This window comes from Macaca thibetana, chromosome 5, assembly GCF_024542745.1.
Source record: "Macaca thibetana thibetana isolate TM-01 chromosome 5, ASM2454274v1, whole genome shotgun sequence".
Lineage (NCBI taxonomy): Eukaryota > Metazoa > Chordata > Mammalia > Primates > Cercopithecidae > Macaca > Macaca thibetana.
In genome coordinates this window covers 121,515,315-121,531,157 of record NC_065582.1, presented here as the reverse complement: position 1 = coordinate 121,531,157, position 15,843 = coordinate 121,515,315, and the positions used below count along the sequence as shown (strand labels likewise).

The window sequence follows — 15,843 nt, the reverse complement described above, 5'->3', positions numbered from 1 at the left end:
GAAGCTGTTAGGACACAAAGGCATAAGAATGATATAATGGGCTCTCGGAACTCAGAAGGAAGGGTAGGAGGGGGGTGAGGGATAAAACACTACACATTGGGTACAGCATACATTGCTTGAGTAATGGGTGCACCAAAATCTGAAAAATCACCACTAAAGAACTTATCCATGTAACCAAAGACAAACTTTCACCCAAAAACTTTTGAAATAACTAAAACAAAAAAGAATTTAAAAAGATGAATATTTTTAAATGACCAGAAAAATAGAATTGGCTCAAAAACCAAACACATTGTAAAATTAGTTCATTTTGTAGTAGAAACTAGGTATGAGTTGCTGTATTTCTAATTCCACATATTTTCCACTGGGAAATGACCGAAACTCTAAAATGGTTAGCATTTTTTATCAAAGCTTTTAGCAAAAAAAGTGACAATGAAGCTGGATGCACAATAAAAGCTAAGCAGCACTACTCATCTCAAAATATCAGGAGGAAGAGAGAGACATTTTATACAATCTAATTATTTAATAGTTTCCTCACAGACAGTTAAAACAACACAATCCTGCATGAAATGAATCCAAAGTATGCCGAGTATATGCAAAATAGTATTGATACCCTCAGTGCACTTCTTAATGTTCTTGTTTCCACGTACAATGTTGACATGTAGTTAAGCTTAATAATTTTTTTCATATAAACTGTGAATGAGAACAATAAATTTCAATACAAGCTCAATAAATTTCAATATAAGCTCATATGGCTTTATAACATTTTTGTTTCCCCTAATGTTTTCTTCCTTGAAGTGAAATATTTCTAACAGTTAAACAGGTACTAAATATCTGAAAAAAAAATTGATTTGACAAGGTAAGTTTTGAAAGATGTTTTGGCACAAGAAGAAAGGAATCTTGTATCACAACCTATTCTCATTGTATGAACTGAAGAAATCTCATTTATCAGGTTTCCCAGCTTCCAGCCTCAGATGTATTTAATCTCTTTTTCCCTTCTTTCTTGTTCTAACAAACTTCCAGACACAAAACAGACATTTTGTGATGATGAATATCACAGTTGCCACACAGGCCAGCAGGAACCCAATCACATCCAAAGAGTGGTACTGGAACCAGGTGAGGTCATGGGCTGCAACCCGAAGGTGTTTGGCTCCTTTATGGCGCATGACAAATTCAATCCAGAAGACTGCTCGATCCAGGGGCTTCACTGGTTGATCATGATGAATGCTTGATAATTTCATAGCATTCTCTTTATATCTAAATGATAAACATAAAAATATCAACATTGAAAGTAAGTTAATTTGGCCAGGGGCAGTGGTTCACACCTGTAATCCCAGTACTTTGGGAGGTCGAGGCACGCGGATCACAAGGTCAGGAGATCAAGACCATCCTGGCTAACATGGTGAAACCCCATCTCTAGTAAAAAAAGAAAAACAAAAATAAAATTTACCCAGGTGAGGTGGCGCACACCTCTAGTCCCAGCTACTTGGGAGGCTGAGGCAGGAGAATCGCTTGAACCGAGGAGAGGTAGGTTGCAGTGAGCCAAGATTGCACCACTGCACTCTCAAAAAAGAGTTAGAGAAAATCTTCACAAACTACACATACCACAAAAGAATAATATCCGCAGTCTACAAAGTACTTAAACAAATCAGCTGTGAGTGAGCGAGACCCCCCTCTCAAAAAATAAATAAACAAATAAATATAAAAAATAAAGTAAGTTAATTTGCTTGAGCATATCAAGTCCATGAAAGATTTTTAAAATGTCATATGATTCAATGTAAATGTAATAGAATTGACATAGAATTTGTGTATTTTAATTTGAGTCATCCCTGTAGTCCCAGCTACTCGGGAGGCTGAGGCAGGAGAATGGCGTAAACCTGGGAGGCGGAGCTTGCAGTTGAGATCTGGCCACTGCACTCCATGGGCGACAGAGCGAGACTCTGTCTCAAAAAAAAAAAAAAAAAAAAAGAAAGTTTGGCTTTTAAATTGTATTCAGAATTGACAAATATTTTTAAAGTAAAAATGGAAGTCCAGGTGAAAAAAGTTACTTATTTGAAGCAGAGAACATATGAACAATTTTATTTTTTTTAATTTTTAGTTTTTTTGAGTACATAGTAGGTGTATATATTTATGAGGTACATGAGATGTTTTGATGCAGGCTGTTATGTGAAATAATCACATCATGAAGAAAAGGGTACCCATAGCTTAAGCATTTATCCTTTATGTTATGAAATATCCAATTACGCTCTTCTAGGTCTCAAACAGGCATTCAAAATAATGCTCAGCATCATGAGCCATTTTAAGTGGTGAAAGATATATACTTAAAATGCAATTTGAGAATTATTGTCCTTAAGTTTCTAAAGATGAATTGTGTTATATGGGTGAAATGCCTCATAGCCATGAGCTCTGCTTCTATTCTAATCTTTTGTGTCCTACTGTCACCCATCCAGTAACCAGAATGATTTTCTTTTTGAAATTAAAGTCAGATTATAACACTGTCTTGATTAAGACTTTTGCTTGACTTTTCATCATACCAAGAATAAAATCCAACTCTGTTGTTTGGTCCTCAGGATCCTCCATTATCAGACACTGGCAAGCTCTTCTCCAAACACTTTCCCATGCACACTAGGTCTTCCAGGGACTTTGGCCTTATATTTTTCTTTAAGCTCCCATCTTAGCACCTTACACATTGTGTCCCTCTACCCACGCTTGGAGCACCCTTTCTTGCAACAACCCAAGGCATGCTTCCATCTCTTTTTGAGGCAACCCTCTAAATGTTACCAATAAGAGAGGCTTTCCCCGGTCACTCTGTGATAGAACCCCTAGGATTTCCTGTATTTTGTGTGCTTATTTTGAAATTATTTACACTTAGAATCTTAAAATACATCATATGTCTTCTAAAATACATATTTAAGTATAAAACACTTAAAATAAATGTACACACACTAAGTGAAACAGCTCAAAAAGGTAAGATCATCTTAAACATTATTTTGAAGCGAAGATACCAATTTACCTATCTCTCAGATCATGATAGAGACAAATCAAATATGAAATACCCATATTATAAAATATATTGCTGTAAAAAGAAATGAAATGTTAATACACACAATGTAAATAAAGCTAAAAACCATAAAAACAACAAAAATTGTACTTGGTGAAAGAAGTCATTTACACAAAATAATAAGTTGTATGATTCAATTTATATGAAATATGTAGAGAGAATAATCTATAGAGAAGGAAAGAAAATTGGTGTTAGCCTAGGGCTAAGGGGTCATGGGAAGTGACTTCTATACCATTATGGTTTCTTTTATGTTGATAAAAATGTTCTAAAATGATATAATGGTGATGGCTTCATGACTGCAAGCATACTAAACACATTTGGATTTTATACTTTAAGTAGTTCGGTTTTCTGCTGTGGAAATTAAATTTAATTATCAAGTCTCTTACAATAATGATAATAAAAATAAATTTTTCAGTGAGAAAACAGATATACTTTGAGACATTTTAGATATTGAATTAAAATATTATAAGACTTCAAGTTTATCCTTCCTTTCTATGTGGATTATTATGTCACATTTATTTTAATACGTCTTGTATCTATATCACTTTAAAATTAGTTTTGTGTAGAAAATTATTTCAATAATTGGTTATTCTTTAAATGTATGTGGTTCAAATAAAATATTTAAATAACTACTCAACAATAAAAGCAGATTGCAGATTGTTTAAATCATTTAAATTCTTTCAAAATCAGTCTCTTATATAAAGGATAAAAGTCATACTCACTATTGACAAGAGAACCGATCTAAAAATACCACTGAGTAAAAAAAACAGTTATACTCACAAAGGATCATTTATTACTGTCTTCAGTGCATTGAGTAAGTCTGTACTCGACATTGTGTCGAAGTCCAGTCTAACAGCTGCTCCTTTGGCCTTCATGTGAGCAATGTTATCAGGTTGATCGGCAAACAATGGAACGCCCACCATAGGGATTCCATGGTAGATTGCCTCGTAGATGCCATTGGCTCCACCGTGAGTTATAAAAGCTCTGGTTTTTGGATGACCTAGGATTGAAGGAATTTTAGCAAAATTATTCATAGGAATAAAACGATACAAGCACAATGGAAGAATCTGAATGTGATAGTGTTTCCTTGATAATACACTGAACTGAAATGAAATTAATTCAGACTTCACAGGAAGGAGCACCTAATTCTGCTGGAGACGTAAGGGAAAGCTATGTGGTGTGTTTAACTTCAGACTGAAAAAATTAATACAATTTTACCAGTTGAACTAACAAAAAGTGAAATTTGGACAAGGAAATATAATGTGCAAAAAAGACAAAAGCACAGAAAAGGGATGGGCATGTAAGAATGTGTTCTCATTTTTTGTTTGTTTGTTTGTTTTTTTTAAATGGAGACAGAGTCTCTCTCTGTCACCCAGGCTGGAGTGCAGGGGTGCAATCTCGGCTCACTGCAACCTCTCCCAGATTCAGGCAATTCTCCTACTCAGCCTTCTGAGTAGCAGGGACTACAGGGAAACCACCATGCCAGGTTAATTTTTGATATTTTAATAGAGACTGAGACAGAGTTTCACCATGTTGCCTAGGATGGTCTCGAACTCCTGAGCTCAGTCAATCCGCCCACGTCAGCCTGCCAAAGTGCTAGGATTACAGACGTGAGCCACCTTGTCCAGCCAGAATGTGTTCTCTTAAGTACAGTCATGGAGTGTGATATGTGGAGTGTGCAAGGCAGCAGGCAGTGAGGTGGTGGTGGTGCTAGAATTGAGGAAGGACAGATCATACTTCATTATGAAATGTGCCAACACTTTTTGATTAAGATTAGGGATTTAATCCTACAGAAAATGCAGTGTCCCTGGTGATAGCAGAAGAGCTGTTATTCTTGGTGACATTTGAAATAACCCTACAGAACAGCAAAGTAAGGTCATAGAAATATGAGAAAGGAAGACAATCCAGAAAGTGCAGAAAAATTCTCTGAGAGGAAATAACACCCAAAATAAAGATACTCTGATCATAAAGAATGTGGGCGCCTACCATAAAATGCCAACAATTATTGTTTATTCTTTTCACCCTAGGACTGGAAAATAAATATACAGAAGTTTCATTTTATTTTTAAGTTTTTCCATAACAAATGCTCAATAGTCTTGTTTCATGAAGACTATTAACACTCTAATAATCTGTCACTAATATATTCAATATTTGTTCTCCAGAGACTTACCAAGAAGATCATTCTGGGGTAGCCACTTGTACAGCTGAGTATTGAGTCCTAAGGTATCTGGTTTATTCCCATCAAATCTCCACAGAACCTGTTACAGTGAACAAAATATTTTATTCCATGAGAGAAGCTCAAAAGTTATAGAATGCTAGAACTATAAAGAGATTAACAATGAGAACAAGGGATGTTAAGTAACAAGAACTACTCAGACTGATGTAAATGGAATACTCAAATTACATTTCCATATTTTTATAATTAGTTAGGTATATAAGGAAATCATGTTTTTTCAAAATAGTAGCTTAGACAAATAAGATTATCAATGAAAAGTTCAAGTATTTAACAAGTTGTTACAATTTTCAAAAGAAAACTTGTATGTGGCAAACCTCTATACAAAAAAAGCTTAACATCACTGGTCAAAACCACAAAGAGATGCCATCTCACATCAGTCAGAATGGCCATTATTAAAAACTCAAAAAATAACAGATGCTGGCGATGTTGTATAGAAAAACAAATGTTTATGCTCTGTAGGAGGGTGTCTAAGTTCAACCATTGTGGAAGACAGGGTGGCGATTCCTCAAAATCCTAGAGGCAGAAATACTATTCAACCCAGCAATCCCATTACTGGGTATGTATCCAAAGGAGTATAAATTAGAACATGCACATGTATATTCATTACAGCACTATTCATCCTCACAAAGACATGAAATCAATCTAAATGTCCATCAATGATGGATTGGATAAAGAAAATGTGGTATATGTACACAGTGAAATATTATATAGCCATAAAAAGGAACAAGATCATGTTTTTTGCAGGAACATAAGTGAGCTGCAGTCCATTATCCTTAGCAAACAAACACAGGAACAGAAATCCAAATACCGCATACCCTCACTTACAAGTGGAAGCTAAAAGATGAGTACATATGAACATATAGAGAGGAACAACATACGCTGGGACTTATTGGAGGGTGGGGGTTGGGAGGAGAGAAAGGATCAGGAAAAATAACTAAAAGGTACTAGACTTACTACTTGCATGATGAAACAGTCTGTACAACAAACCCCCAAGACATAAGTTTACCTATGTAACAAACCTTCCCATTTACCCTGAAATTAAAAGTTAACAAATAAAATTTAATTTTAAAAAAGATAAAAAATTTTAATAATTATATACATTAAAATTTTTTAGGTACTCAGCATTCTAGTGTGAAAAAGCAGTAACAACTTATTAATGACTTATATGCTTGCTTTGTGTTAACGTATTTTATGAGTTTTCATCTACCAAATTTAACATAATTTATTCATTTTTTTTAGTAATATGGGAAGTAGTTCACTTATATATACTTTTCTGTATGTTATTTTCATAGAGTTTGATGTCTTGAATTGATAAAAATCATGTATATAAAATAAGCTACCTGGAAGAAGTCAATTATGCTGCAAAGGTAGCATGTATAACTTCTTTGAAATTACAAATGATCAAGCACTACTTCCAAGAAAAATTTCAAGTGATAGCTTTTGACACAAATTCAGAGTATTCTCAGTATTGCTAATTTTGCTTATTTTTCAACATAGAAATGAGGAACCTATTGGTACTACGAATAAAAATACAACTCTTAAATAAATTCAAAATTGTATTTTGCTGAATTTTGGTCAACTGATTGCTAACACTTAGACAGTGTGCTACAAAATTTTGACAACAGTGATTAATATGTTCTCCTATAGCCAAGACATTTTTATGTTTATTTTACTAATTTTGGAACCCCCAAGGAATCCTTATAAATTAAAAAATAATTTACAGTGTTTAAGTTGTATTTGTCACATCAGTGTTAAAGTAACTGAGTTTTTGGCAAAATATTAGCATAGGTCATTACAAGAAGGCTATGTGAGACAGGGAACTAAAAAGTAATTGACAAATACACATTTTATTCTATATAAAAGAAAACATGTTCCTACTATGTTCTATGGAGGGGGCATCTGAACCTGTTCCCCTGCCTGACTTCCTTCTGCTTGAGTGTTTCCTGTATTTCCTTCTGCTGCCTCCATTGGGAGGAGTTGTTAATCTCCCAGTGCAGTGTCCTCGTGGGGCCACATATCATACTACACAGGGTCCACCCTCAGAGCAGGATCCATCTCCACCCTTTCTCTTTCATCTTCCTGCTTCAGACATTGGCTGGGCCCGGTCCAGCAACGCAGGCTGCTTTTTCTGTTTCTCCAAATTTGCCTGGCTATGTGGGTCCTTATATTAGTTGTCTGACAGCCTAGGCCATCCTTTCTCTGAATAGTACCCTGAATATCACGCAAATAGGCCTACTCCAAAACATACAAGAAGTACATGAGGCTGGGTAACACGGCAACACTAAACTGCATGCTGCATGTCAGATTTTTAAATATCTGCTGTTGTTAATGTTCTAGTGAAGTTACTATAATGTTATGTTTTCAATCGTCTGTAGGGTGTATGACACCCTCAGGGAATCTTAAACAAAAGGATCAAATCACAGGGGCAGAATTTGGTGATAGCTCTTAAATGACCCCAATATCATGATAATACCAAAACTTTAGCTGCAACTCTTAATTATGTTTATTCCTGATCACAATATTAATGCCAAATTAATTACCAATGAAAAACACCCTCTATATTATTTTAGCATCTTCCATATATATTTTTGATTTTGAGTTAATATCTGAGACAATTAGTGATTTCCCAACAGCTGAATTTATAGGCAGGAAGTTTCTGCAGTTGGATTCTTTACAAACTTTAACAGTCTCTTTCAGCAGTTTTTCACAACATTAAGACATTTTATCTAACCTTTTGTGGGATCTTGGCAAGGGCTGATGCAATTACGTTGGCCCTTTCTTCTGACATGTTACTGACCATGGACCCCAGAGAAAACACCACAACACCATTGTCTCCAGAGCTCTGGACGAACTCTTCCATTTCCTGTGAAAAAAGGAATGTGTTCCATTACAATAGATTATCAGCACAGCAAGCACTGTGAAACAATTGGTATACAAACTAAAAAGAGAAAATCAACTATTATCAGGAATTACTGGAGTAAAGGACGTTTTTTGACTGACTCAATTACTCAGGTTTTTTTTGCAAGTTGTGTAATATTAGATAGGATGCCTCTGTTAAGGGTATCTGTCTAAATATGTGTGTGTGCATGTTTGTGTGTGTGTGTATATGTGTGTGTGTGTGAAAGAGAGAAATGAAATAGAGCTATTACACAGTATTTGAGGGGATACCCAAACTCTTCATTTATAATATAAGTACTAATATAGGCTCTTTAAGGTGGCATCACTTGGCTTTAATGCTATATTGTTGTTCTGCTAAATCACATATGTTTATTTTACACAGGTTTTCTACAGAATTATTTTAATTGGAAGTCATTAGTGATTGACTTCCCTGACTCTGAGCACTGAGGAAAAGTTACTCACAGCTGGGATTATGTAAATCTACATTTATCTTACTATAATCCTTTACACATCACTTAAAGTTTGTCAGAGTTTTCCAGTCTTTTTTCAAAAAAAGAAAAAAAAAGTAACTGTAAAAAGTGGTGGTTAAGAATCACTGACATGCTGGAGTCTGCTATTGTGGTTTGGAATTTCTATGAATTAATTCTAAGAGTCTCATTTATAATACAGAATTGTACAGTATATAGTTAGATAGTTGAATGATCATAGTTTTCAGCTGATTGTTTAGGTGGAACACCTATTGCCCTGAAATCACACTGTTAAATTGATGTGCTATCTTTAACTGCATGTGAGGAACTCTCATCATCTCTTTGCTGTGTCTCAGAGGCAGCAGCACTTGCACCAGAATGGAAGAGACTGCCAGGCCTTTCTGCAGAGGAGATTTGGTCACCTTCTTGAGTAGCTCACTCACACCACATACAAATCTTGGTGAAAACGTACTTGGCTGGAATTTATTGAGAATCATTCTGACTTGTGTTCCCTAATCTATACCAATTTTTAAAGTTAAATAATTTCAGATGTAATCATCGGAGTAAAACTTTCTCTTAAGTGTTCTTTGCAAAACAAAGAAAAAAAAAGTCCAAATGCTTATTTGCAGACCACATATGGGTGAGTATTTTTTAAAATATGACTTTCAATGTTAAGACATTAGTGTTAATGATGTCAGAGTCACTGTAGTACTGTTCCAGATAATACATGGGATATCCAGGTATTGTGTGTGATTGCAGTGACCTGTAGCCACATTTGATGTAACTTATGTTCAGTGTTTTGTCTCAGTGGCTTGATGCTCAGAGCTTACTTCATCCACCCAGGGTTAAAGTAATATAATCACTGTTTACAGATTCATTATTGATGTGGACTAATTGTTTCCCATTCTGTGACAACTTAAGAAAAAACACAATTTATATAAGGAATTTTTTTTTTTTTTTTTTTTTTTTTTTTTTTTTTTTGAGACAGAGTCTCGCTCTGTCACCCAGGCTGGAGTGCTGTGGCCGGATCTCAGCTCACTGCAAGCTCCGCCTCTCGGGTTCCCGCCTTTCTCCTGCCTCAGCCTCCCGAGTAGCTGGGACTACAGGCGCCCGCCACCTCGCCCGGCTAGTTTTTTGTATTTTTTAGTAGAGACGGGGTTTCACCGTGTTAGCCAGGATGGTCTCGATCTCCTGACCTCGTGATCCGCCCGTCTTGGCCTCCCAAAGTGCTGGGATTACAGGCTTGAGCCACCGCGCCTGGCCGTAAGGAATTTTATAAAAGTATTAAAAGTTCAAAAAGGAAAATAAGTTTTTTAATACCATTTCTGTCTAGAAATGTTATCAAGGTAAATATGTATGTTTTCATCATGGCTTTTGTTCTATTTTCATAGCTCAATGTAAAATGGTGACATTTATTTAGACAATTTTGTTATTATTGTCTATACTTTTTCTCAACAAAAAAATGTGTCATCTTGTAATATTTATTATTTTCTACCTTGCTTTACTTGTATTATAGCTGACTGTAATTGAATTTTTTATTGATAAAATTATTATAATGCTACAGTATGCATCTAGAATCTTTTTAATTATTCCTTTATTTAAGATATTTCATTACTTCCAATGTTTATTTTGTGAATATTTTCCATAAATATTAAATATGTATATCTTGATTTTTTCTCTGTATGATTTCATGCAAATATCTTATAAAACCAACGGCTATATGCATTTTTAACACTTGATACATTTGCCAATTGTCCTTTTCTATTAAAATATACATAAATTATCTGAGAATCTAATATTTAATTGAATAGAAAGCAACTTGGGTTTACAATTGTTTTACATAATAAACAATTAGAAAATGGGTTTCACAACCATTGATTTTCATTCAAAGCTTTCTTCAAGTTAATAACAACAGCTAGTATAAGTAATTAACAACAGCTAGTACTAGTAATTATCACTATTGTACTACTAGTCATCCTTTTTCTTATCCTTCTACACCTCCTACTTTCTTCCCTCTCCTACTGGCACTATCGGTTTCCCATAATGTGAGTGGGGAAATCTTTCAAGAGTAGGATAGGGTGGCACAGAATTTCCAATAGTCTCACCTCAGCTTTTGTCTTTTTAGAAAATTACCTTATAAAGTCCGTACAATTTCTGTTCAACCGAGATATTAAATTTTAACCATGGAATAAAATATTAGTTACCATGTTGCTGCTAATAAGAAGGTAGACAAAAATGATCTCTTAAGAGATTACATAATAATGTAATAAAGAATGCTTACTTTCTACCTATTTCTTAGAACTGTGATATCAATTTAAAATATATGAGGTTCTTACATTTCTTCATAAAGAATATAACGTTACATGATGACAGAATTCTTTTGTTATTGTAAACTAAGGGCACTATTCAGATACAAGTGGTAGAAATTATTCGGTATTTGTTATACATGCATTGTTCATTTCTTCTGTGCTTCTCTATCAGGCAGCTATGATGTTGAGACACAAGTTACCCCAGGAAGCTTTCTGAGTTGCTTGTTTTAAGGCAGAAAACACCTGCTTTAATAGGGTATGTTTATGCTAAGATGTAAACCTCTGGAATCTCAATGCAGAATCTTTCAATTATTTAAATGCTTGAGTAAAATCAAGTGAACACTGGGTCTTGCTTCAAATATTATCACAATAACACTTTTATATTGTTAAGGAATTATTTTCTTGTAAGTTAGAATACTGGTGAAGATCCTTATCATTTATGGTAGAATTTTACAATTTCAGCTCGTTCATCTTACTGTCGGAACTGACATGTCTTCTTTTAATCAAGTCCACAAGGTAACTGTCATATAGAAGACAGGTAGGACTTTGTTAGAGAATGCAATCTTGAAGCACTGAATAATTAGTTTCTATTAAATGATGAATGATATATCAAGTGACTTACACATGTTAAGTAATTAGTAGTATTCATAAAAACAAAAATAGCCATAATTGCAAAATTAATAACATTTCTGAATCACTAACTATATGCCAGAGACATTTGAAGTGGTTTATTTGTATTAACTTTTTTCCACACAACACAATATGAAGTTATTAGTATTACTGCAAAAGTAGGCATAATTATTTCCATCCACTTTCTAGTCTACTTTTCCATCATCTGCTACTTGAATTCATATACAATTTTCTGAATGCTCGGAACTTTCCAGTCTGGTCCTTCTGCAATTCAATCTATTGAACATCTCGGAATCTTTCTTTAGATACAGTTTTATCACGTATTTTCTTTTCTTAACTCTTTTTAGTAGTTCCTAAATGTGCTTAATAAATATTTCAACTCCTAAGGAGTATCTGACTCTTATCTTGCCTGTCAGCATCATCTGATTCTTACTCAGTATCTCCCTTGCAAACTAAACTTTGAGTCTAGAGAACTGTCCTGAACACTTTACCTGCTTTTCTTTTTGTGTTTTTTTCCTCTTCCTCATTATTTCACCTATTCCTGCATATTGTTCAGCTCTCATCTAAATTATTAATACCGGCGACTCCAGAATACTCTCTATTATCTACACTGGATGCTTCCTTAGCATTGGGTTTTCCCTGGAGATAATAGTTTTTACGCAGTTTTTATTGCTTGCGTATATTCTGTCTTTCAAAGTAGAACGTCATTTGTGTTGGGACAGAAACTGTGTACAATACACTTGCCTGTGGTGTGTGCTAATCTCTTTTATAAATATTCTTTGAATGAATGGCCAGTATCTTCTTATGTGTTGCATAATCAAAGCTTAAATTTAACAACCCTATTTTCAAAGTCTCCTTAATATGCCTCTTTATATGTAATAATGATGAAATTCACAAACTTTGATGGTATCAACATGTATGTGAGTTTTTAATTGGTATGTGCTTTACCTTCCCACTACCCATGTTTCTTCCAGTGTAAGTCAAACACTCCGAAGGAATATAGAACCACTCGCACTGAAAATTCAAAGCAGACAAACAAATAGTAATAGTTTACCTTAGGTAGGGGTTTGGCAGGTTTGCAGTGGAGTCCTCCAACGAACTCAACATTTGGTAAGAGTGGATGAGGAAATTGAAAATCCCAGTAGTTTCGAATAAGCCATATTTCAGCTTTTGCCATTATCTCAAATAATGTAGTGGGTCTTCCTGATAGGAAAAAAGAAAAGAAAAGGTAGATGACAGAAGATAATTAGGTAATTTTCTGAAAGAAGTTATAATAATGTAGGCAAAAATGTAGGTGAAGTGTTTGTGCTTTGTAATATATATACATACATAGGCATAATTTAATTTTTATGTATTATATATTTTGCCCATGTATATTTACAAGAAACAAAGTGGTGAGAGAATCATGAGGGCAAACTACATCCATTATGCCACATCAGTATATTCACAACCATAAACAAGCCATGGAGAATTAATCTCCATTTCTTTATTTTTTAAAGCTTCATAGTAGCAGAAATATATATATATATATATATATATATATATATATATATGCCACTTTTGGGGCTCCATTATCAATGAATTCTACTGTATCATAAGAATAATTTTCTAAGAAATAGTCTAAGTTCCATCATTCATTAATCTAGTCCTTTTATCTTTGGATCTTCCAGTGAACTGTTGATTATTTTGAAATTATAGCTAAAATCCGTGTACCTACTACTGTTTTTGATTCATGTTACGATCTTAATATTAGTTTGTAAGTAATTATATTTACAAATTACAGCTAGAAAATTTTGAGAAATTATTAAAACAGAAATTTGTGTTCAACCTTAATTTGGCTCATATTTTAAATAAACATGCATAGTTTCAAAAATGCTATACAGTTATATCTTAATGTTCACACTTCGACAAGGTGATTGGCCTTAAAATGAATGGTTTCCATCCTAAAGTGAAGGAGAATAGAAATATTGGAAACTTCAAATTATATGTATTGGTTTTTGATTCTGAAATTGAAATATTTTTCTCTCAACTGTGGAGGAAACTTCCTGGTAACACGGGTACATGTTGCAATTACTAAATAAGGAGACCGAAGTATACAAGAAAAAAACAATTTTGCAATGTTAAATAGGTAGTTCTAGGAAAATGTGTAACTACTCGATCTACCAGTAGGCATTCAGCAAGATGTTTCTTGATGAGTCTGACATTTTTAGATAAAAAATTATAATAAAACAGAAGTGTGATTGCTTAAAGAAATCTAAGGTGCACTGATTTACAGATTTATGACTTCCTGGAGTGTTCTGTATGGTTGATGGTGACAGGGTTTTAACTGATCCTATGATTTACCTTTTCTGTAGTGTTTGTGAGTTTGATAATCTTGTCTTTCATTTGATACATTTACTTACAAAAACCCCCACTACCCTGACTTTATGGCTTTATACAAGCTCAGCTTCAAAGGTACAAGAAAGTTAGATCTCCACGCCACCAATTGAAAAAATTACTTACCTAGAACTTTACTGTAAAACTGATCCCAGTTCTTTACATCCCATACTTGGAACCAAAAGTCAAAATAAACCATATAGATCATATTTTGTACTCTCTCCATGAAAGTCATTTGATCTCTTAATTCTGACATAGTAACAGGTACATAGGAAGGAGGGAACAGAAACCCTCCACCATGCTTTTCAAGTGCGTAGCCAGGAGAGAAGCGGAGGCTGTACACAAAGGGTATTTTAAGTAGCTCAGCCAGTAGCTCACCACAGGGGGAAATAGCATCCGCAAGAACAACATCAAATCTTGACTCCTGTAGTTTCTTCATAAGTTTCTTATTAGAAACCACATCTTCACAGAACTTTCTAATCATGTCACCATATGTCCACATCATTTCTTGTACGTGTAAAAAATGTGGCCAAAATGTGTCTTTTCGAATGTCTGACCATCTCTTAACCAGTTGCGTGACGCTATCCTGAAACTCAGTTTCGGTTAAAGATGTAGGACAAATTTCAAATTTAAGAGGAGATGGGTTGTTGGGATCAGGAAGAATGGAAGTTGAATATGCCAGTACAGTCACCTCATGACCTCTCTGGACAAGCTCATCCAGAATTGTCTTTATATTCATCCAATGGCTGAATTCTGTGGGCCACACCAGCACCTTTCCACAACTCCCAGAGCTCAAGTAACAGCTCAGCTGTATCAGCAGAAGAGCTGAAGTCCATTTCATAGACATCCTGATGCAATGCAATGCTTGTTTTCCAGTTGCCGCTCTTTTCTGTCATTTCTCATGGTGACATCCAAGTATAAATCAGTCAAGAAGTTAAAATGTAACTTTTACACTTCAAAGTAAATACATTAACAGTCTGAGCATGTGGATAACAAGGAGACAAATAAAAGGTAGAAGACCTGTTTATACAAGTGAGTTTATTTTCCTTTTCATATTTTTAAGTGCTATAATTCAGCTAATATCAGTGATCTTGGAGAGACACATCACCTGATTCATGTAATATATTTTAGAATAGTGTCCATAAGAGTAACAGTGAAAGGCTCATATTCCTGCAGTGTCTTTGACACAGAACTAAAGATAAAATAGCTAAACATGGTTCAAAAACTTCTGTAAATTTGTTGAAATATAATTCAGATACCATACAAATTATCAACTAATGTGTAAAATTTAATGTTTCATAGTATATTCGCAGAATTGTGCATCTCCCTTAACAGTCAGTTTTAGAAAACTCTTATCTCCTAAAACTAAAGCCTATACTCCTTATCCTTTTACTCCCTACCCCTACTTTCTGCAATTGTCGTATCTTGGGCAAATGCTAATTGAATTTCTATCACTATAGATTTGCCTATTCTGGACATTTTTTAATACATGAAATCATACAATATCTTTTATGACTGGCTTATTTTACTTAGCATAATATTTTAAAGGTTCATATATGATAGAACATTTATATGTTGATTCTTACTACCATCATGTATGATTTAGAGAGTTTCAAGATGAAACTATCCCTCTAGACTTTGTTGAATTCATCAAGGAGAAAGGGAGGGGAAGATATAAAATTAAACCAGGCCTGCAGTACATTCAGCAGACAGCTTTCAGTTAGTTTGCTCTCTGACTCACTTTCTCATAGTTTTTTGGTTATTGTCTTATAATTATGCAGACACTATTACAAGATTATAGTGCATCTTAACTGTTCTATAGATAATAACTCAAATATTTTGAAATGTTGTTTTCTCACCTGCAGATCC

General features: G+C 34.4%; 1 protein-coding gene across 1 annotated transcript; it reads right to left on the bottom strand.

The window, feature by feature from the left end:
* Window positions 1-500: 500 nt before the first annotated feature.
* On the bottom strand, window positions 501-14,873 carry LOC126955129 (UDP-glucuronosyltransferase 2B19). Its single transcript, XM_050791403.1, has 6 exons — window positions 14,101-14,873; window positions 12,653-12,801; window positions 8,026-8,157; window positions 5,229-5,316; window positions 3,839-4,058; window positions 501-1,254 (listed from the first exon to the last, which is right to left on the bottom strand). The coding sequence occupies exons 1-6, from the start codon at window positions 14,819-14,821 to the stop codon at window positions 978-980; spliced, it is 1,587 nt and encodes a 528-aa protein (XP_050647360.1). The 5' UTR covers window positions 14,822-14,873; the 3' UTR covers window positions 501-977.
* Between the last annotated feature and the right edge of the window lie 970 nt (window positions 14,874-15,843).

Bases quoted from the DNA above. Each gene is read 5' to 3' on its own strand.
- LOC126955129 (XM_050791403.1), bottom strand. From the start codon at position 14,821: ATGTCTATGAAATGGACTTCAGCTCTTCTGCTGATACAGCTGAGCTGT. The intron at 4,059-5,228 runs GTAAGTCTCTGG...CTTCAATCCTAG, and splicing joins ACCCCAGAATGATCTTCTTG to GTCATCCAAAAACCAGAGCT. The intron at 1,255-3,838 runs GTGAGTATAACT...TTTATCATTTAG, and splicing joins ACAGTAATAAATGATCCTTT to ATATAAAGAGAATGCTATGA.